This window comes from Lycorma delicatula, chromosome 1 (assembly GCF_047948215.1).
Source record: "Lycorma delicatula isolate Av1 chromosome 1, ASM4794821v1, whole genome shotgun sequence".
NCBI lineage: Eukaryota > Metazoa > Arthropoda > Insecta > Hemiptera > Fulgoridae > Lycorma > Lycorma delicatula.
The window spans coordinates 44979733-45003640 of NC_134455.1; the positions used below are offsets into that span (position 1 = coordinate 44979733).

The following is a 23908-nucleotide window of genomic DNA, read 5'->3' on the forward strand; positions in this document are numbered from 1 at the left end:
CACCCAGTTTATTTTATTATTATTACTTTTGTTTTTTAAATGTTTTATTATGCGTTTATTAAATTTGTACACTGGTTTAAATATTTCTTTAATGTAAATTTTAGTAATGTTTCAATGATACTATTAATAATATAAATACTTTATGTAAATTTTTTCACTCTTTTGTGTGTTATTATGAATTGTTTGTAACTACTTAGTTCGTTATTGTGTTTTAATAGTAGTTATTTATAAATATTAATTAAAAGTAATACCATATCCATTTTCAACCACTATTATGTTTTATGGTGTTTATTTCATTATTTAACTTTTCTTTTTTATTATGTGAGTTTGATTGCTCTAATAATCATATTTGTATAAGTTATTTTTATAATCATATATTTTATAAATTTCTATATAATTAGATGTAGGTTTTCTATAAACTGATGTTTCAATTTGACATAACACACATTAAGGATTACTAAACATTACAGGATTTACAATTCTTGAACATTTATAGAAATTACAAAAATAATATATTAGGTTTATGTAATATGACAAACCATCTAAGAAACAGTATACATTCTATTTCTGATATTAATACACATTTAGAAATATTAGAAATAAACAAAGATGAGATAAAATTAAAAATATTAAATATATAAATTAAAACAAAATATCAATTTGATAAATCATCAGACAGTATTTGAGGAAGGCTGTCTTATAAAAACTGCAACAGACAGCAGCACTCATGTAATTTAATATGCAATTCTTGTAACTTCATTATTTTAGTATTTTTATTTTTAAATTTTTACTATGCAATAAAGGAATTATTTCAATCATAAAAGCTGCAGTAGATGGCAGCACTTTTTCAAATAATGTTAATGAATAATTCAATCTAATTTAATTCAAATTCACAGAGTTCTGTAACATTGTCTGGTCAAGTTACATGGTGCATTTCATCCTAGTTACTTATTTACTTCAATTTTTACCAAATTTGATGTTATATTTTGTTTACGCCATTGCATAAAGTTGCGTTTATTCCAATGAATTCAAGGTTATGGTTGAGTCTTGCAATTATTACAGACTTGGTAAATTTATTTTGCATTTTTTGTAAGGCTTATCATAAGTGTATTTTTAAAATAGGTTGTTTGGGTTTGTTTTCGATATCAATTCCTCTCGGCGCCAACTTGACTGACTGTTACGTCATCTTTAATAGTGTCAGCGTGTTCATATCTCGCATTATTTATTGTTGTTTTAGTCATAATATCTATTAGTCTTAAGTGTTTTTTTTATTCTCACCAATTTAAATATTGTCATAGTTCCTAGAAGTCTATTTCTCTTTGTCTGCCCTGATGTCATTTTTTCAACTTGTGCGTATTCAGAAATTATTTTATCAGTCTTACGTAATCCTTTAATGGCCTGCTTGCTTGTAGATTATTTTTGTTTTGTCTTCATTCCCGAATTCCACACGTTTTCTCTAATCGTTCTCATACTAACACTTAAACACTATCTCTTGTTGCCAACACACACTCTCTTAGGTCTATTGCCTTAGTTTGTTTCCCCCTCTTCTCATCACGCCACTATTTCTTCAGTCCAGAAAAGTTTTTCATTGTGTGTGGACCTGGGACTCGGTCACTTCTCTCTCTCTCGTACAGTCTTCAGTTCAGATCCGACTTTCACTATGTGTGGATCGTTCTCTTCTCTTCTCTCTCTCTCTTGTATAGCTTGGCTATTCTCGTCACCATTCGTTGCACTCTTAACTGTGGCAATACCCCGTCTCCATATCGTCTTGTACTCTGTTGAAAGTGGTTCTGTTACTACAAACCAGCCAAGTTTATCGATGCAGTATTCTCTCCAAACTCATTACTACAAATCTGAGACGCCATGTCTTGTTCAACTTCTAAACAACGTTTCACCTCTGTATTCTTGATATGCCATTGTAGACAACGCCAAACATAAACTGTATGTATTTATGTGTACTTCATTTTCATGAGTTTATTTTTTACAAATATTCATGTGTGATTAAGGCAAGTTCAAATTATTCATTATTTATTATATTAAACAGTTACGTTATTAGTAAAATTAGTGAAATACACTACTAATTGTACTTTATGTATTTGAAATTCAAGATTGACTTATACAACCATTGCTTCATTCAAGTATAGTCATGCAAGGTGGCTTACATAAAGGTTATGTCATTATTTTTCATGTGTAACATATTCTATGTGCTATCAATGCCAACTATCGTTATTATCAAATCTACTTGTAATTAAATACTACTTCAGAATTATAAAAATATGTATATTACAAACATTAATGTGTTGGTTAATAACATTTTATATACATTTTAGCAACTTTCAAGAATGTTTTTTTACTGTATTCCATTGACCCTTGTAACTGCACAAACTTCTGATTTCATTTGGAAAATAACAATTTTACAAAGACAGTTTATTTATATTTTATGTTACATCATTTTTCATGCGTTAAGATTATTGCTGTTGTTAATAATTTTAATCAATTTTAAATATTGTTTTGCTCAATCAAGTATTGTTATTTTTCACAAATTAGAAAAAGGAAGTCGTTAACATGAGAATGGCTAAGAAACTTATGTATTTTCAAGAAAGCTCACTTACTAAATAAACTCTATTTATATATTACTTATTACAATTTGCTTATATTATAATTAACTCTTTCATTTAATTTAATGTAATTTGTTAATCGCAGATATTAATTCTTATTTATTCATGAACTGAATTCATATTACTCCTTCTAAATTAATCAAAAGAAAATAACTCCTGATGTGAAGTTATGATTTTGGACTTCTTTGTAATTTCATATTTTCAAGAAAACTTACTTACTAAAATGAACCTCTATTTATATGATTACTCATTTCAATTTGATTATATTGTAATTAACTCTTTTTGTACTGGAATATTATCATGGCCTTTTTTTCTACAATAAACTAGAATTACATGTTTTAATTATTTAATGCTAAGTATGATGATGTTCATAATTCAGAAAAGGCCAGTGCCAATGATAAAAATTACTGTAATTTATTTTTCTAAGTTCATCACATTTGTTCATTGCTAATTTTCATTGTTACAGAATATGTCAATCCATATAGTGTCCATAACTGGAAAACTGTTGTAATACAACAGTTTTCCAGTTACACTATGTTCTTTGATGTTATGTTTATAAGTATATAATTGTAAAAGAAGGTGTTTAAGTTCCTTTGTTTTCAGGTTTTGTTCAATTGTAGATTTTCAAAATAATTATTTGAAAAATGTATATTTATGTATTTGTCATGTATTATTATTACTGATATGCTGATTCAGCTGATTTTCCTTGTATAAATTCTGTATAGAATTAAGTTATGTTTATTTCGTAATTTCATTTAATTTTTTTTAAGGTTATGATTTTATAGAAAAGATTAAGTTGTTTTTTTCTAATTAAAGTCCAATTTCTTTTGGCAAATACGAGCTGTGTGTCCTTCTATTTTTGTTAATTTTACCCAACATATTTTATATATGTAGTTTTTAATCTTTTAATTTCTATAATTTATATTTTAAAATTTAATTTATTTTTAATCTTTAAAATAAAATATTTTTATATTTACCTTGATAAATTTGAATGTATCTGGGTGTAGTACGTAATTTGATATAAACATTTAAAATAAATTACAACTGAAGATGTGGGTTTCCACAAAAAAGATAAAGATTTAAGATTTTTTTTAAAGATATGAAAAATTAAAGTAAGTGTCATCTTATTTGATGTATATTTCTGTATTTGGGGGGATCAATTTGGTTTATATTTGTATATTAGTACAGAGGATTATGGCCTTAAAAAGATTGACTTTTCAAGGTATTATATTATATTATATAAAGTATTATTATTATTCTTTTTTTTTCTATATATGCGAGTAAATATGATAATAGAGCAATCAAATATACACATAATAACAAAGAAAAGTTAAGTAATGAAATAAACATGTTAAAACATGTAACAACTGAAAATTAATATACAACTTTAATCAATAATATTTATAAAAAACAACCATCAAAACACAATAAAATAACTACCTTACAAGTAATACCTAATAAGACACAAAATAGTGAAAAAATCTATAAAATATTTATGCATTAATAATATTATTGAAAACATTACTAAAATTACAATACAGAAATATTTAAACCAGCTTACAAACCTAATAACCACAGCTGCCACATATATGCCTAATTTAATATCGGCGGACAAACACGGTAGGAACTCCGATGTGAGCTGAAGCACAGTATATGTATGTGCTGCTACAAGCATCACTACCACCACTCTCAGGCGCCAATAAAAGAGCATGTATGAGAGTGAATATTCAATTCATCATTGACCACCACCTGCAGAAGATGAAGAAGACAGAAGTTCCCTGGCCGTCTCAACATGGGATCTCCCAGCGGATGCCAACATCCCGCCGAAGCAGCAGGCCTGGCCAGCCCACCAAGGGAGCTGCTGGACACAGACGCTACCTTCCTGCTCCAGCATGCCAGGCTTCAATCACTCCGGCCGGTAGACGCAGCAGCAAGAGCCAGCCACAACCCAGCGTGGGATCGCTTGGGGAGAATCACTTCGACCATGCAGCGAAGGGCAACTGACATCAACCAGACACTGCAGATTCTGGAGGCACCACTGCCATGCTGTAGTGGGGATCCAAATGCCGCTGAGGGGAAACCCAGTCTGACTTCAATGGACAAGCAGCAACTCCCCAACTTTGCGGAGACGAGCTTCTGGACCCAACAGCTCTTCTCAGAGCTAACACAAAAAACGGCCCTCTTCAGGGCCACCACAAGGTTATGAGTTACAAGCCATCGAAACCATTTGATGACAATAGCCCTTCTCAGGGCTATCATAAGGTTATTAATTACAACAAGCTGTCGAAGCCAATCGATGACAAAAACATTCCTTTTCAGGGCTACTAGTTATTAAGTACCACGTGCTGCCAAAGCCATTCGGCGACAAGTGGTGCCCAACGTGAGGCCAAGATCGTCTGGACAAGAAGACTGGACATAACCACACCGATGCCGATGACATGTTAGCTGACATACCAACATACAAGGCATGTAACAACATTGATTGCCTGGTTGCGGGCATCTGTGCAGCATTTCCGCTGGTGATAACGGCAACCTTCAGTGGTCTACCACACGAGGACCCAGAACTGTTCCTCTCTCATCTACAAGAATAGAGTGCCTGTTGCACAACAGGCCGAGTACGCCGAAGGGCAGCTGAAAGGAGTCTCTGTCCTGGGCCAGGCAATACAAAGACCTACAACTCGATCAGTTCGAGTTAATCAACTGATTTTGACATCAATATAACTGCTCAGACTACTACCAAGCTCTGGTCTCAACTTTACAAACACAAGAAGGTAATGAATCGGCGGAACTTTTCCTGTTGCAGAAGAGAAATCTCATTCCCTGACTAGTTCCCGATAGTGAAGTTGCCTTCCTACCAATATTGCTGGAGCATCTCATTCCCCCCCTCAGGGGAGAAGATCCCGCCTCATAGCGTGTCTGGTCGCTACACCACCCCCTCCCGTTCCTAGCCAGTAGTGGCTTTAACAGAGGACATCTTCTCGCCCTCAAACTGCACATACCACAGCGTTCAGTTCAGGCCCTGCTGAGATGCCACCGATGCAGATCCCCCAAGGGACATCTGCATCAGTAAATTCACCCTGAGATAGTTTTAGATTTATGCCTTCAGAAGAAGACAACGGACATCTGCAGCTACCATGTCGCCCTCAGAAACTAAGCTAGAAACCTAACCACGGATTGAAGACCCCGCGCCTAGTTCTAACCATTGAATGAGCCAATTTCATTGAATGTCTCAGATTCGAGGCAATAACTAACCACAACAACAACTTTCCCACAGAAAGTGTTAATCGCAATGAAATTTAGACCTAGTTCCCTTAAAGAACCCTGCTAACATTAAACTGATCATGAGTGCAATGTTTAACGGACTCCGGTTCGGTCTACCGGGGAGAGGAGTATAAACACCTACTCCCATCCAGCTCCATCGTGGAGTCCCGCGTGACATTCACCTTCTTCCATTAACCGCCGTCGAAATGCACGCCACCTAAGTGGCACGCAGCTACGCTCCGCCGACACTGTCGTATGCTCATACAAACGCTCCTGTCGAAGCGCATCTCACGCATACGCCCTGATCTAAGAAGGCCTCCCCCTTCTTTGCAACATACTGCTGGCTACGTTCCGTAGCCGAAATATCCAGGGGTTTGATGCCTGCGATCACAGTTACTGCCTCTCGCGAGACAGTCCTGTAACCACCGACAACCACTAACAAAAGAAGATGCTGGGCTCATAATAGAATGTCCCTATAACCTTGGTACCGCATACGATGAGCCCAGACGGGCGCAGTGTACAACATAATGGCCTCACAGACTCCTTTGTAAAGAATACGTATGGTATGGAAATTCAACCCTCAATCGGGATGGACAACCCTACGGACACCGAAGAAAGTATCAATAGCCCTCTTCGCCATATATTGCAAGTGCTCCTTGAAGCCTCTCATCAAGGATAACACCCAGATACTTCTGAAGAGTGACATACCTAATTGGAAAGCTGTCAATCACAACTCGTGGGTGGCGAGTTGCGGCTAGCCGGCCCTTCAAAAACATCATAGTGGTTTTCTTCACGCTGAAAACCATCTTATGCTGAAAACTCCACATCCCGAGAATCTTATTGCCTGTGCCGGTATGCACTCGATCTGAGCACGCGAACCGGCCTCGACCAACAGCAGCCCATCATCGGCATAAGCGATGACGCGACAACCGCCAGGCAAACGCAGCCGCATGAGAGACTCAAACTCGAAGATCCAGACGAGAGGACCTAGAACACTGGCCTGTGGACATCCTTTAGACAGGGTCTTTCCTATTTGTGAACTGCCGTCGCAAAGGACGACAGTTCTGTTGCTGAAGTAGCTCTCGAGAGATCGCATAAAGTAATATGTATATAGTATTTTACCAAATCAACATAATTTGTAATCATTATGTTATGATAAGTAGGTTCATAAAATGTAACGTTCTACAATATAATACTTATGGCATTTTTAATACTTTTTCTCATCCAATTTACTTAGGCATTACTTATTTTAGATGATTAAATTTCTATGAAACTTAAAAAAATTACTAAAAATAAAAGAGAATAAAATTTCTAGTACATTAACAATCTGAAATAATAAAGTTTGCCAAAAATTTTAAGCATAAAAAACTGCAGCACAAAATAAATAATCATAACTACTTATTACTTATATTAAAATAAATAAAAAACTAACAATGTACAAGCAACTAATAAAACTATTAATCTAAAATGTTTAGAATCAATAAAATATCCAAGATCTTCTTTTTAATAATTTATTTTTTTTAAGCTACATGACAACATGCAATGAAACATTTAAAATTAACAATTCACTTTTAAGTTATGGGAATTGTTCTTCCAGAGGAGCTTTTTTATGTAATTTAAAAGCAAGTCATTTGTATAGTGATTTTTAATCATTTTAAAATTTCTTCACTTCAGGTAAACAAAGTAATTTTCAGAAACATAGTTTTCAATCTTTTAGAAAAAAGAAGTTTCTATATTAAGGGAATTTCTATTAGTTATACAAAAGTAACCTTTAATAATGAAAAAAGTAAATAACTTACAGAAATTTTTGATATTTACAACACTGAATATAGTATATCTTAAAGTTTCACGCACATAAGTTCAATATGACTCTTTTGCAACATTGCAGATGTCCCATCTGTAATCAATTTCCTGTCAAATCCTACAAAGCATGTCTTTATCTTGATGGTAACTGTTTGAGTTAACCGGTGTTGCAGCTTGTCAACATTTCCTGGAAGCGGAGGAACAAACACTCTACCTTTAATATAATTCCATAGAGAGAAGTTAAATGGGATTAAGTTAACCCCATGGAAAACATATACTCATAGAGTTAAATCAAGCGATTGATGGCCAGGAAATTTTTCCATTATATCCAATCCAAGTTTGCACTTTGCTACTTAGATACATAACAACTGCACGATGATAATATGGTGGCGTGCCATCTTGCTGGAAAATGAATTCTGTGCCCATATCCTGATGTAATTGTGGCATTAGGCAATTTCAAGGATGTCCAGGTATGATATGCCAGTTACAGTTGACTTGAAAAAAAAGAAAGGACCATAAATTTTATGACAACGTACAAAGAAAACAATTAACCTTAGGTGAGTCCCACACATGTTCAATTAGGTGACGTGGAATCCACTCACCTCAAAACTGAAAATTATGTCGATTCACTTTACCACTGATATGGAAGGTTGCTTTGTCACTGAACTCAATTTTATTAAGATAATTTATCTTCAGTTTCAATTCTGTTTAACATATTTACACAAACTCAGTTCGTTTTTCTTCACTCAAAGCTTGTATTAGTAGGAATTTGTAGGCTTTAAATGAAAGTCGATTCGGCAATAGCTTAATACTGTAACTCTAGGAATATTCAATTCTAAGCTAGTGCGTCCCATTGATTTACCTGGACTGCAAATGAATGTCTGCCTCACTTGTTTGATTGCAATTTCAGAAACTGAAGGTCTCTAGCTTGACCTGATAACCTATGATATAAAAACTGTTTCAATGCAACGATTGTACCAAGCAATAACAGAGTGTCTTTGAGGTGGTTACTTGCAATATTTAGTCATGACTTGTCTCCAAACAGTAGTAACCGATTTGGATTCATGAAACCATAAACAACACTGAGCACGATCTGCACCTATATGATTCCATGATAACTGATGGAATTATTCATTTGAGCGGGTCACCTAGTGAGAATGTCAGGAACTAACAGTGTTAGGTGGGAATGAAACTTGAAAATATACTGTTCAGTTATGTATCAAACAATACTATATATTTTATTTACTTTTTTTATTATAAAAGGTTACTTTTGTATAACTAATTTAGAAATATCCTGTATTATAACATAACTAGAAAATAATTTAATATTACATTTAGGTATTTAATATTTTAATACTAAATTAATTTTTGAATTATATTTTAATATTAATATTTTATTATAACAAATAATATTATATTTTAAAATAAATTGATCTAAGATTATATTTTTATTTTTATTAAATTTAATAAGTTTTAGGTAAATACTGATCTCGTACATTAAATTTATGAAGGCTTTTCAGAAACTGAATTTCTCCCAAGGCAGTAATTTCTAATAATTCAATATTATTATTTATATTCTAATATCCCAGAAAATCATTGGAACTCCTTTAATTTCATCAATGAACCAATAAGATTTTGATGTTCTAAATGTAGCTAGTGTAAAATTTAAAATACTCACTTTTCATCCTTCCACAATCTTTCAATTTTGAAAATATCACAGTCATTATAATTTATAACCTTTATAGTTTTATAATTGTGTTTTGATGGAGGAGTTGTGTCTGTTCCACTCTCTTCATTTGGAATATCACGCAATACATACACTGTATCTCCTGCAAACAAATAGTAGTTAAAATGACTCAATCATAAACCCACATAAATATATTGTAATTCATGGTACATACAATTAAAGGAGAGTATGATTAATGCCCATATCCACATATATGCACAAGTATGTAAGTGCACGTACAGACAGACACACATACACGCAGAGGAGGCATATACACAGATTTAAATAAACTAATGGCCAGCTTAAAAAACAAAAAATTTTAAGACTCAGGTACATAACCGTTCATGAAAATCTTAGATACAAAACAAAATTGTACTAGTTAGGAATATAAGACTATTATCTATAGAATGTAAGAAAAAACTGAGGGACAATGACCTTGACATAATATAAATAGAAAAATTATAAAAGCAAGAAGACAATTTCTCGTAATGTGAGATGAATTCTTCTTGTCATAAAACTACTGAAAGTTAATTCCAATCGATAACATGGCATCAGTCAGGAACTCTTTCAAAACAGATGTAACGAGCACAAGGAAAATGTTTCAATGGGGATTTTCCAAAAGTATCTAATTAAAAAATCTTCAAAAATTTGGCTGGAAAGTATTTTAGCACAGACCACCAACCCAGTACTTTCATTTGTTTCATAACCAAATAATCTTTAAGCAGCAATCATTTTGGAAGTGATAATATTAAGTCAAAAAAAGCAGTCGCCAAAGACTGACACAAAAACTACCAACATATTTACTACATTAAAAAAAGTTTTTGTTTCTGCATATTTTCATAGCCCCCAGTTTGAAACTGAAAATAAACAAAATTCCTATTTTCTGTAATGGGGTTTATTACAAAAATGGTACTCAGCCTATGATTGTGTAAGCTACTCTTCGTTTTTAATTTGAAAACCATTCATACTCAATGAGAAAATATTTTTAGAATACTAAATCAATGAATACATAAAACATTTGGTATAAGATATAGGAAAAAATTTAAGTATCAGTGTAAGGCTTTTTTTTATGAAATTATTGTTTCATATTACTATTCACACACAAACTATAAACAAATAAAACTGATTTTACAACTTTCATAAAGAAAATTAACTTTTTCTTCCATTTTGATAAAATGAGATCTTAAAAACTTATACTACATAAACACAACTATAGCCAATGAAAAGGTCTCTGATGAATAGTTAAACCAATTTTCAAAATAGAGAAAAATTTTAAAAAAAATTAGAGAATAAACTAGTAAATTTAAAATAAAATTTATCATTTAATGCAAATCATGATAACATTTTATTACAGCTTTGCAATTCTGAACAACAATAAAAATCTAATAAAACTCACTGGCTAATAATTTAATGATAAAAGTATACAAAGTAAAAACACAGAAAATACAGTTTAGAAGCAGAGAAGGCAAAAAATAAATGATACTCTCTGTAACAAAAAGAAAAAATAGAGAGAGCACATAAACCATTTTCAAAATTTGATTTTGGAATTCTAATATGCATAACTAACCTACAAATCAGAAAAAAAATATGCAACGTTTCAGTATTTAAGCCTTACAGAGGATGACAGTTTTAAAAATAAAAATCTTTCAAGATAAACTTTCAATAACTGTTCCATTTATGGAAGAATTGAGATACAGAATGTCCAATCCCAAAATCCTCTACCTATGCATCATCACTTACCTTAAATGTCATTTACGGTAACGCTTTAGATATTATAGTATTACCTAAAATACATTAACATGAATATTATTTAGGGGTTTTTTAATAACAAATCTGAAAGATAAAACTGAATAAAAACTGCATTTCATTAACCTAACTCAGTATTTTTAAATTATCAAACAATAACATAGAAGAGAAATTAATATTACAAGTTACTAAGCTAAAACATGTGTTGTAAAAAACTAACAAATATTCTAACAGTATAATGATAATTAAATAAAAAGAAGTAAATTATCATGCTATATAATTTTATTAAAAAAAGGAAATATCTTGACTGTATCAATAATTATATTAATTTATATTGTATAATTTTCCACTATGTTTTTTATTACACACAAACACACACACACACACTTTTCACAAGCTACACATGAAATTTTTTCCCATATACCTTGTCGCAATTGAAGATCCCCTCTCAATAAAGTCATATAGTGTGTCTGACCTTCAGTAGCATACTCAGGATTTGACTCAAGAGGGATTTCAAGATCAACAGGGCGAGGATTACAACGTTCACATAAGTAATGCTCAGCATTTGTATCAGCTTTAACACAATCACAATGCTGCCACACCAAGCAACGTTCACATTGTATCATTAAACCCTCATCTTTATACAGTCCACAAACACATCGAATAACATCTTCCTCTTCCCCTCCTATAAACAAAGATTTAAGATGAACATGTAATCAAGGGTAGAATATAAAAAAAAAGAAAAGTTACAAAAAAAACTGTCTTAAAAGGTATGAGAGACATAGGTCTGATTGATAAATTTTAATTTGATATGAATAGTATGAAATTTGCAAATTTTTTCTCAACAATAAAGATTATAATAAAGTGTTTCCAAATTCAGAAATGTATAAGTAAATGTTCATACAAAAAAGGAAAAAATTCTTAATCCTTTAATAATAGAATTCAATTTTTTTTAACTCTATTAATAAAAACCATCTAGTACAGAGTATTGAGATAAGACATATCTTACCTCAATCTTATCGTGAAAATAATTTCACAGGATCTCACAACGTCATTTGGAATGGCAGTACTCTGCTGTTCAAAATGACAGTATATTACTGTTGATGTGCTCTGGCCAGTTTGTAAAGTGCAAAATTCCTTAACAAAGTTGCTCACATGAATGATTATCATAATTTAAATTTTAGAAATACATTTTTTGAGTTTCTAGATGAATAATTTTTTTATCTTATAAATGACAGTTATTTTCTTCTATTTTATATTTTTGTAATAAAACTGTTACTAGTGCCAAAATTTTATTTTAATATGATTATCAGACAATTATTCAATATGTTTAATTCAAATTTTATTGGAAAATTTAACTAATTAAAAACATGGCTTTTATGCAAGCCATGTTCATGTTCATGCTTCATCAGCATGAAGGATGAACTGAAATTCACACATCCTATCATCTGCTGTTACAACAGTCAAGACAATACTGACAAGTGGCCTAAGCCAGTATTTAAGAGTACAAATTCAGTTACAATCCTTTTCAGAAGCATCCATTTTCATGAGTCAGTGAAAAATATGCCAGGCAAAAATAAGATCATGACAAACTAAACCTCTACTGTACAAGATTAGCCAGTGGCATAAGCTGAGAAAAAAGATACCTTTGAAATTCAAACAAAAAATCAAATTTTGAATTAAAAAATTAACATTAAAATAAATAAACATTTTTGAAAAACACATTAGTAAAGATACACAGTCGGCCCCAATCATAGTGCAGTTTTAAATTATTGCAACCTTGAGATGAAAAATGTTTAATGTATAAAAAACTGTCAAATTAAAGGAAATGTATTAAGGTATTAACTTTTAGTCGACAATGTGAAATGTGTGAGCTCCATGTATTTCTACACATATTAATGTGACAATCTAATTTCTTGTTTATCTACAAAGAATGTTTGACAACACTAATTACCTTCATGATTCCCCATTATAAATGGTAAATATAATTAATGGGAACGGTACACACACTCACTTTGCTTAACAAAATGCTAGATGTTTAAATGAAAAGATCAGGAGTTTGTGAAGGCCATTGTTCCACTCACTTTAAGTGATTATTTGGGCATAACAATTGCAATAAAAAAAGTATATAGTATAACCCATTAGATGAAGGCACTTTAATAACACCTTGTCAGCAAATTTATAAGTATAATCATGAAAAGACTGACTTTCTCAAATTTAACAATTTCATCACTGAAAGGTGATGACACTTCCATCAATGAAAGACGGCCAAACTGAATGGTTCTTACCCAGCAGACTTCCTGTCATCTTTCAACTGCAAGTCCCAACCGCAGTGTTTTGATGTAATGGGTCTTTGGTGAAAACAAAATGATCTTCGCTTTGCATCTGAATTACAAATTCAAATCTTGCTAAATCACTCTCTCAGTTCATTGCTCCAGTTCTGGAAGTTGAAATGGCTATGTTACATGTGCAGTTTTCCCTATGTGAATATGCTCTGTTCTGAACCTTCATCAGGTAATATAAATCATAAAATGCTTTTTTTCCATTTACTTGTAATAAATAGCTAGAAATTTAAAATAAACTCTTTCCCGTAACAAAATACCTGTACAGTAGAAAGACAACAGGCATATTATGTTGTAAAACACATAATTTTAAACTTTGATGAAAGAAACTGGTAATGTTATAATTTTAAATAGTTAACATTTTCAAAACTGAAGCTTTACAAAACACATAAAAGAAAGATAATCTCTGCTGAGTGCTAAACATTTCTACCTCCATTCCAGAATTTAAAAAAATATATGATCAATAATTTAAGTGGTTCCTGATGTATCATTTAATTAAAAATAACCAAACCAGCCATGAGTTAGTAATTAAATATTCAACAGTGAGTTCCACCAACTGTTTTTATAATGCAGCAGGAGTGAAGTTCAAATCCAGGTACACCTACTTTTATTTATATTTGAGACCTGTTAATGAATTCAGTATTAACAGTTTTGGGTTCTTTAGTCATGTGACTGGTTGGACTTAGTTCAGTCAACCTCTGCCAATTTGTAATCAGGATAGTAGCTTGCAGTCAGAGAAAGAAAAATCACTAAGATTGCCATCATATATATCCATGATTTTCATGATCCATAACAGGGATACAAAATATAAAACAAGCTACTGAAAAGCTTTTCACAGAATTACATTTTTTTAAATTTATTACATATTTATTTATAAAAGATTCTATACAAAATTACCTGGATCTTCCTGTTCAGGTACAAATGATGCTGGAGGACTTTCCCCAAGAATTTCTTCTAACTGGCTTACAAAATCTAATTTGGCCACATTATAAATCTTTCGTAATCTTGTTGCTGCAATTCCCAGATCTGTTGTTCTTCCATAAAATTTAACATTATTAGAAAAAAGCCGATTCATGTCATCATCAAATGACTCCACTGTTTTATAAATACCAGTAACAATATTTTGCTCTATAGTATTTAAATCTATAGGATCACTAACACGTTGATAATAATGTGGAAGTTTCCTCTTTGATGGTGTAGATATGAATGATGCAGCTAATAGTTCACCATTTTCTTCTATATAAAAAACAAAAGTTATTAATCTATGTACCAATAAAAATTATAATAAATAACATACCAATCCAACTATTTCTTGGAACCTTCAATTAATAAGAGCATTTTCTATTAGGCATAGACAAGGCATACCTTTTAGTTGGAATTTTGTGTCATGTATGTGTGTACATATATATATGACTGGAAAAATTTAAGTTCAGTTAAAAGGCTTTGGCTTATGTATTTAATGTAAAAATAGATTGAAAGTCCTAAGGTAAAAATTACTTAGAACAAAGAGCAGTCAAATCTGAAAATGAAGTAATCAAATATTGACGCATACAAAAAACCACAGCTGATTTAAATTTGTGTAATCTCTCACTGTAGATAAACAGCTGCAATATGCAAAAAACCGACAAAAAAGAAACAAGTTTCAGAAAAGAAACAAGGTTAACAGCTGAAAAAGATTGCAGAGATAGAATCCAAAACTATTTTAAAGAGAAAAAAAATCAGCAACATAATTACAACTTAGGAGTTAAAATAATAAATTATTATTATAAGATTTTGGCTACACTTTATTTATATTTTTTTTATAATAGAAAATATCTTGATTTATTTTTGTAATATCTGATGCAATTTACAAGCAAATTTTTGAATTCTGATTGTTTACAACCTTATAATACAGCAGAATAATAAATGCAAGCTACAATTAATATAACATTTGCTGTATTTACAAGATCTGAAAATTAAAACTTTTTTAAATGATAAGTGACATCAAGAACTGTCTTCGATTGTTATTCTTAAACAAATATTGCTTTAAGTAATTCAACGGATTTATACAATAATTGAAATTTTTAAACAAGCTTATTCTAAAACAAGGATAGAGATAGAAAAAATTAAAATAAAATAGAAACAATAGAATACAAAAATAATCTATAAAAACAATTTACTTAAATAATCTATAATTAATGTATAAAAAAATCTTTTTAGTTTAAAAATATTTACATTTTTTGTAAGTTGTTCTACAGAAAAATTAGGCATATATCTTGTCTAAATGTTGTTTAAGGGAAATTTGTATGGTGGTTGAATATGCAAATCCCAGCTCTTCTTGAATGTGTGTATCCCCTCCTTCTTGAGATATAGACTTTTATCTTATCCATCTCAATACAAGAAGGGGTGAACAGGGAACAGAGCCAGTAAGTGGAGAGTTGGAACCTGACTCATAAAGAATATATTATATAGGTGTTAAACTAAAATGAGGCCTCATCACTTATATAATAATGAGACAAACACTTATATAATAATTTACAGAAGGTGTTGAATATCCACTACTATGCACTTGTCAATACATTTCACTATGCTCCTCACACTATTCTTGTTAGCTGTATACTATTTCCTATGGCATTGGTAAAGCTCGTCTTCAATTCCTACTGGGTATGTGGATTGCTCCTATTAACAATTTCTTTTAAGTAACCCCACAGAAAGAAGTCAGAAAAGATCCTATACCACCTCCATAGTAGAATGAGCTGTATGGAAAGTAGCACAGTCCTGTTCATCCTCTTGCAGTAAGGCTATGAACTGTTGGATAATTTCTTGGTAGACGGCAACATGCACAGTTTTTCAAAAAACAAGGGTCCTATTATTTGTTGCCTTGAAACTGCATACCATATGCCTATTTTTTGTGGGTGTGTGGGTTTTCAGTATCCCAGGTCAGGTAGTTCTGACTATTAACATAACCAACCATCAAAGTAAAACCACGCTCATCTATGAAAAACACTTGATCTAAAATGCCAATATTGCCTCTAATGAAGTTCTTGAAATAGTGTGGACCCTTTTAGCAAAATCAGTACTTTAGCTCAAGGAAAACCTGCATTCAATAAGAACAACATTTCAGTATTTTCCACACTGCAGAGTGGGTTGAACTTAGTGAAATGTTCTTTTCCTGGCTTAGTCTCCTTAGATCTTGTAACTGCCACTTTAATGTCCTTATGACTTGCATCGTTAAAACTGACCTGTGTCGGGAATGTTTTTAACTAACTTCTGAATAACACTTTTCACTGGTGCTTTTTTTTTTAATTTCTCCCTGAACTTTCTCCAACACACAACATGAGATTTCATCTCTTAAATAACTTTCCATCACGAATACATTCTTTTTTAACAAGGTTGTGCAATCGTGTGTTATTATTTGTTAAACTGTGGTTAATTGTTGAAGAACAACACAAGATTACAACCTTGTTCAAAAATCCATGCTTGATACAGACTGATAATAATCAAATGTGCAGGCAATACGCAGTCTTTCACAGCTCCGGTCATACAAACATCTTCTATATTATTTCACTCAACTCACACCAACATATATGTTTTAAGAAAAGAATGCATTTAGTATAAACTACTGAGTGATGAGGCCTCTTTTAAGCTGAACATCTGTATTACGAGTTAACTTTTTTTTTTACTTACACTGTCCAATGTAAGGTTGCATTAGTTTTTAATTTTCTTTTTTTTTTAATAAACACAAGCAAGGAGAGTAAAATGTTTTGTAACGTTTCAGATCTATTTTTAATGTTTTATAATTTTTTTCTAATTCCATTATATTTACTACTAATGTTTGATAAGAAAATACATAGATACGTAGATTTAATTTAATAAATCTAGTCCTTATAAATTTTATTTCAACATTTCATTTTCATGGTTCAATTTTTTAACTTTATGGTATGGCTCATTCCTTGATAAAACTAAATTTAATTACTTTGATCTAGTTAACGATAAATTTTATATAACTCAAAAATTAGCTGAGAATATTATATTTATTTATTTCCCAATATGAAACAAAAACACTTTCAAACTTACACAGACATGTATAGCTTGTCCTGTGTTTCTCGCTACAAATTTTCTGAATGGGTTCACCGTCAATCTTACCAAGCAAATTAATAAATAAACATTTTTACTACTACCCAATAAAAATGCTCAAAAAGAATAATACAAAGCTAAAATTTCCATGCTACATGAACAACTTTATAAACTACTAAAAGTTAAACTTAGTATTTCCAGAAAGCATGTCAGATAAGATAGAGATAAGCATGATTTATGTACATGTAATAAGTTGTTGGATGATAAGTACCCAATAAAACAGCTTAAATAAAATAATAATTTATTCAATCAAGAATTTATTACTTTATAGAATAAGTAATTTATTTATTTAAATATAAATTAAGAAGTTATTTATATTTAGAATAAATATATATTTATTCTACTATAAAAATATATAACCTTTTGCATGTGCAACAGCATTGAAGAGATGCCTAAAAATATAAGCTAATCGTGCTGTTTTAGTCATTTCTGGATTTTCTTGTGCCTGTGCTAATCTTCTTGTTCTTATATTACGTGGTGTAGATAAAGCATTCAACTGCGACAGAAAGACACCAGGTTGAGGATCTGGAGCAGCAGGTGGAGCAGCAGCTTCAGTTCCAGAATTCACAGTTGTACCCCTCACTACCTGTTTTAATTTTTCACGGAGCTGTTTCACCTATAAATATATGATACTAGTATAAATTTGTTTTAATTCAAAAAGAAGACTTTACTAAGTGATCGCTAAATAAGACCTATTTCTTAAATGTAACGTACTTCCAAAATAACTGTAAAAATCGGTAGATGATAATAAGAAAGTTATATAAACATTAAATACAGAATAATATTCAGATTTGGTAAAATTTTACAAAATATATCAATCTGAAAATATCACTAACATTCTGAAAGTTATTCAATATAATATATATTCAATACTGATAATCCTTTAGTTATGATTTTTTGTTTCACATGATGGGTGGAAACAAAGAACAAAGTTGATTTATAGTAAATTTAGTTATAAGTGTCAAGTTTTACACCAATCAAATATAAAGCCGACAAACTTCTTATTTTTGGTTTTTGCAAATGTAAATACAAATTTTGTTTGTGAAAAAAATAACTTATCTATTTAATCCTTCTCAGCTTTCTTGGACATTAAACACACTTTGATCAGGTAGTTAGGAATTTTTAAATAAGGATTCATTATCATTAGAAACTCTGCTTCGATATATCTACTCCCTTTATCAATTTTTAATACAGAATGAAGAATTTACACAGTATATGATGTTTATCCTAAAAGTATACTGATTTTCCTGCAGACGAATAGGTAATGTAAAACATCCTTGATATATAACAGTAAGTAGACCTTGGCATAGTTGTATCAACTGGATCAGTTGAGTCAGTCGCACGCTACTGTTTGTGTATCGTTGTGTTTTATAACCTCATTATGTTTGCAATGGAGAAAAATAATAAAATTTTGTGTGAAACTCAACGAGTCTGCCACAGACATTTGATTCTTTAACCAAAGCTTATGGATATGCCACTATATCACGAACTATAGTTTTTTAAGTGGCACAAAGCTTTCAAAGAGGGCTGAGAAAATGTTGAAGATGACCCTCGTTCTGAAAGACATCACTATTAAAAAAAAAGATGGTGGTGCGATCTACTGCAGCTTTCAAAATACTGTCATCCTCATATTCTGTCTGAAGGTTGATCATATTAAATTTATATAGTATTTTTCTAAAATGTCTAATCCCTTACCATTTGTATTCATATTATATTTTTCAATTTCCAGTATTTATAAATTTATCCTAATATCAGGTATTGTATGTTTATTCTTAATCAGATGATCAGATACATTACAAAAACCCAGTTTACCTTCTTTGTATAATTTATACAATGTTCCAAGAATCTAGTCTTAATAAACTAGTGGTCTTTCCTATATAAATATGGTCACAATTATTACATTGAAAGCTGCAGTAGATGGCACCACCTTCTATTTTGATAGTGAATTTAATATATTTCAATCAGTATAGTAAAGTAGGTTCAGTTAAGTGGACAACATGCATAATTGCTTTACTTAAAATTATTTTTATTTGAATTTTTAATTCTAATTTGATTTTATGCGTTGATGTCATATTTTTACACATGTAAAATTTTTTACAATATTATTTAATTCAATTTTTAATGTTAATTTTAATTAATTTTTCATATTTTAAATTTTGTTTTTAATTTTTAATTTAACTGAATAAAAGCTTAAAATAAAAGGATTAAAAGTTTTAGATTTTAAATAAAATAAATGAATGCATATGTTATAATATTTTATAAAGTTTTAATGTAATTTGAGATGAATATATAATGCAGCTGATGATGTGAGTAAATCGCAAAAGCACTCCTGCATATATAGTGGAATAAGTTAAGTCATTCTACTTTATTTATTCTGTACTTTGGTTGATCTAATAAAATAAATATATTTGTATATAGTACAGAAGAGTATGATTCTTAAAAGAATTATATATATATATAGTGTAAAATCTGGTAAATTTTTTTATGTTCTATATACATTAAAGTATATGAAAATGATATTTATATGATTTTTTTTAGCAGATTTCCAAAAAATTTGGAAATCATTACTGTGCCGTCATGTTTAAATAAATGTGAATGTATGCATGTATAAGATTTTTTCATCTGCTGTACTAGACGCAAATCTTAAGAGATTTCTACAGAACTTGGTGGGTGGCGTAAACCTATTGGGAATAATGCCCTAATGATTTTCAAGTGAATCAGTTCACAGGAACTGTAGCTAGAGGCAAAAACCTGGGTTTAGGAGTATGTTTTAAAAGTTAACTAAAAACTGAAATCCACCCTTTTTTTATATTGAGTATAAATTACTATTGTAGAGAAGAGATCCATTCTTATTACATGCATCATTACTGAAGTGAATTTTTACAGTCATATCTCCAAGAAGAATATCCATTCACACAAACTTATATTTTATACATTAAACAATAGTGAAGAAATATGATTTACTTAAATCACAATAGTTGTCTCAACAATGTGACACATAAAATGTTTTGTTATATTTAATCAATTGTCTACACCTTCAGAAAGTGGAAACAATCAAATCAATACTAAAACACAGAATTCTATTAAATTCATCTTAAAATTAAAAATAGAAAGATTGTCCATAAAAAATAACACCAAATTAAATATCAATCAATTACCTTCTCAAAATTACGCAGCAGGAAGACGTGATGCATTCTAATAAAAACTTGCTGTTGAGGCGTCATTGGTTTTAAAGGCAATAAATGACTAAGTCGCATGGCAACTGATGCCAAACCATTATTATTACTGTTCACTACAGACTCTTTAGCTGGTTCTTTACTTGATTTCAGATTTTCTTTTCCTTCTTTCCCAGATTTGGCAAGCTTCTTACCCACTGTACCTTTTCTGGCATTTTTTCTGCATTTAGCATTGCTAGACTGCAAATTTTGGTCATCAACACCAGCATTATCTTTAACATTAATTTGCACTCTTTGATATTTTCCACCAATCACACCACGACAATGCAATGAACCACATTTGCAAGGCTGAAATTTAAAAATGATAAATATTAAAAACTCCACAGGTAAAAAAAATAATAAAGTACTTTACAAATATCAGCTTATTTTAAATTGCTTAAAAGTATAACCACATTAATATATAATATTAATCAATTAATTACATTCATAAATACAATGCAAGTTAAATTAAAAATGATTTTAAATGATTCTGAATTTTACACTTCACATTTACAATCTATAGATTATCAATCTGACAATTTGTAGATCAATGGCAACATAAGTTTCATTTTTAATTAAGTCAGATAAACAATTAACAGATAATTTTGGCCCAATATGATTGAGTGTATCATCAATGGGAGTAAATTTTTAATTTTCCAAAAATTATGTCTTAGCCATGAACCTCACTTAGTCAAAATTAAAAAAATACAGAAACAATTAAAAAACTGAGATTTAAAAAGAATACACTCAAAACAACCATGCGTGAAAGCATAAAATGCCATTATTTGTAATAGTTTATTATTTACAGTGCATACCAAAACAAGAATTTAAACAAAGCACAAATAAATTTTTAAGAATACAGATAAATACTTCTCTTCGAGTAATTTTACACAAATAAAATACATTATTTTACAGAAATAAAAAAAACTCACTTCAATTAAAAGTATAAAATTCAATAAATATATTCAATATCCGAGTAAATGAGTTAACACCAGCAGCAATTATATAAAAAATTTAATATGCAATACATAATGCTAACAAACATACCTGTCCTTCAGCTGGATTAAATAATGAAAAATTATAATCGTAGGTTAATTCCTCATGAGGTTCAATATTTCTTAAAGCAAACAATGCCATACGAAACAATCCATTCACACTCCACTTCTGCATCTCACAATTTGGCTCACAAGAATGATTCACAAATCGACCTGGAATATGAATAATGGAGTAATATTGTACCATACTCTCAACAAAGTTACAGAAACATTTTTATTTTTTAACTGATTGATGCAGCAACTGATAATGGAAATGACTTCAATTTAGAACTACTAAAAACTATCTCTATCTTTACTGTGAGTTACACAATGAAGTTACACAATCTATCAGAAAAACTTTCTACACCAAAGAAGGCCAATCTTCTTGATCAGTGTTATGCCAAGACTGCCATGACCAATTACATGTTGATATTTTTTTTTCTATGAATCTTGTTACACTAAAAGTTTACACCAGCACTAAAATCTCAAAACACTTAAGAGAATGTAAGACCTACAGATGGTCTACAGCTCAATCAGTGAGTTTTGATCATTATAAATGATGGTTCTTTATTAACATTGCATACAACAGATACATTTTTAAAAAAAAAGACTTTTATTAATATATTCTTCCTTACTTATTATTGATGTCTTTATTTCTGTGAATAATATTTATATCAATACTCATTTTTATATTTAAGATTCAATTTTCAGGTTATAAATAATAAACCACTAAAATTCTTTTTTCATCTCTCTTCTCTGAGTGGCTTCCAGTATAACATCTCAGTAATCTTTTTTGACATAATCTGTCTTTGATGGCTGAACTTGGTGTTATTTCGGTGTTTTCAACAAATTCACTGATTATTTGGCCTATTAAAAAACTGAAAATATCCACATTCAAGACACATCAAAATCCTACACATAATATTGCAAAATGTAATTTTTTCTAAACATTCACAATCTTATTGTTTTTTAAGTAGGTCCTTAGGTTTCCTGTTCATTCTTGGGAGCAGCAAATTACAAACTTTTAATATATTTTACTAAAATGTTTAACCTTACAGTTAAAGACTTTAGAATAAGACACAAATTTTAATACAGCTCTAGGTAACAAAAAAGAAATATAATATATATATATATATATTCTTCACAAATGCTTTCATTACTGCCACAATGTAGTCAGGGGAGTAAACTACATGAGCATGTTACCTTCTAGTGATGATATTACCATACTAATTATATTGTAATAGTGTTACAATTATCAACTAAATTGATATTTACCAATCAACAGTAAAATGGAGTAATGTTTTTTAACTTTTTAAAACTTAAATCATGCTGTAAAAAGATTCTTCTGATGTTAGCATAAGTTAAACCATTTAGCAGTAAACTTTATGTCAGCACAACTTACATTGAGAAAAGTGAACGTAACTAAAATTAAAACTAAACAACTAAATAAATGAAAAATGAAAACATTATAATCCAGGATAAAGTCCAACTTATTAATTACTATTTTTTTAACAAAAGAGAAAACATAACTTACCATCACCACCCATGCGATGACCATCAATAACCAATCCACCATCAAGGTTGAGACAATAATGGTGAGTATCATTTTGATAGCGAGAAGCCATCCTGTTCTTAAATTCACGTTCACTAACAACTTCACCAACATACTCCAATATAAACTCTCCACTTTTGATTGGATATTTTGTCTTTACTCCCCATCCCTAAAAATGTTTGGTAAGATTATTTATATTTAATACATTTAAAAATACAAATCACCAACTCTGCTAAACAATTCCACCTAAATCTGACTTCAATAAAGGAAGAGGTTCTCAATTTGTCCCTCATATAAATTTTTTATTAATATTTGTGTAAGACTTTCATTTAATTAAATGAATATCATTTTTTTAAATTAATTCATTAGCGCACCAGACATTTTTTAAGCTTGTACATATAAGTATGAAACTGGATTTTGTAGCGCATGAAAAATGCTATCACCTGCAGAGAATCAAACCCAGAACCCCCAGATAAAAGGCAAAGATACTACTAC

At 30.5% G+C, this 23908-nt stretch overlaps 1 protein-coding gene across 1 annotated transcript in view; it reads right to left on the reverse strand.

Moving 5' to 3' along the window:
- Positions 1-23908, reverse strand: part of ash1 (histone-lysine N-methyltransferase ash1) — a 229911-nt gene that overhangs the window by 41813 nt on the left and 164190 nt on the right. Inside the window, exons 17-23 of the mRNA XM_075354323.1 lie at positions 23396-23582; positions 21875-22035; positions 20771-21136; positions 17973-18228; positions 14394-14732; positions 11579-11839; positions 9361-9511 (exon numbers count right to left, since the gene is read on the reverse strand). Of these exons, the coding sequence (XP_075210438.1) occupies positions 9361-9511; positions 11579-11839; positions 14394-14732; positions 17973-18228; positions 20771-21136; positions 21875-22035; positions 23396-23582 (1721 nt within the window). The remainder of the gene's footprint in view (positions 1-9360; positions 9512-11578; positions 11840-14393; positions 14733-17972; positions 18229-20770; positions 21137-21874; positions 22036-23395; positions 23583-23908) is intronic.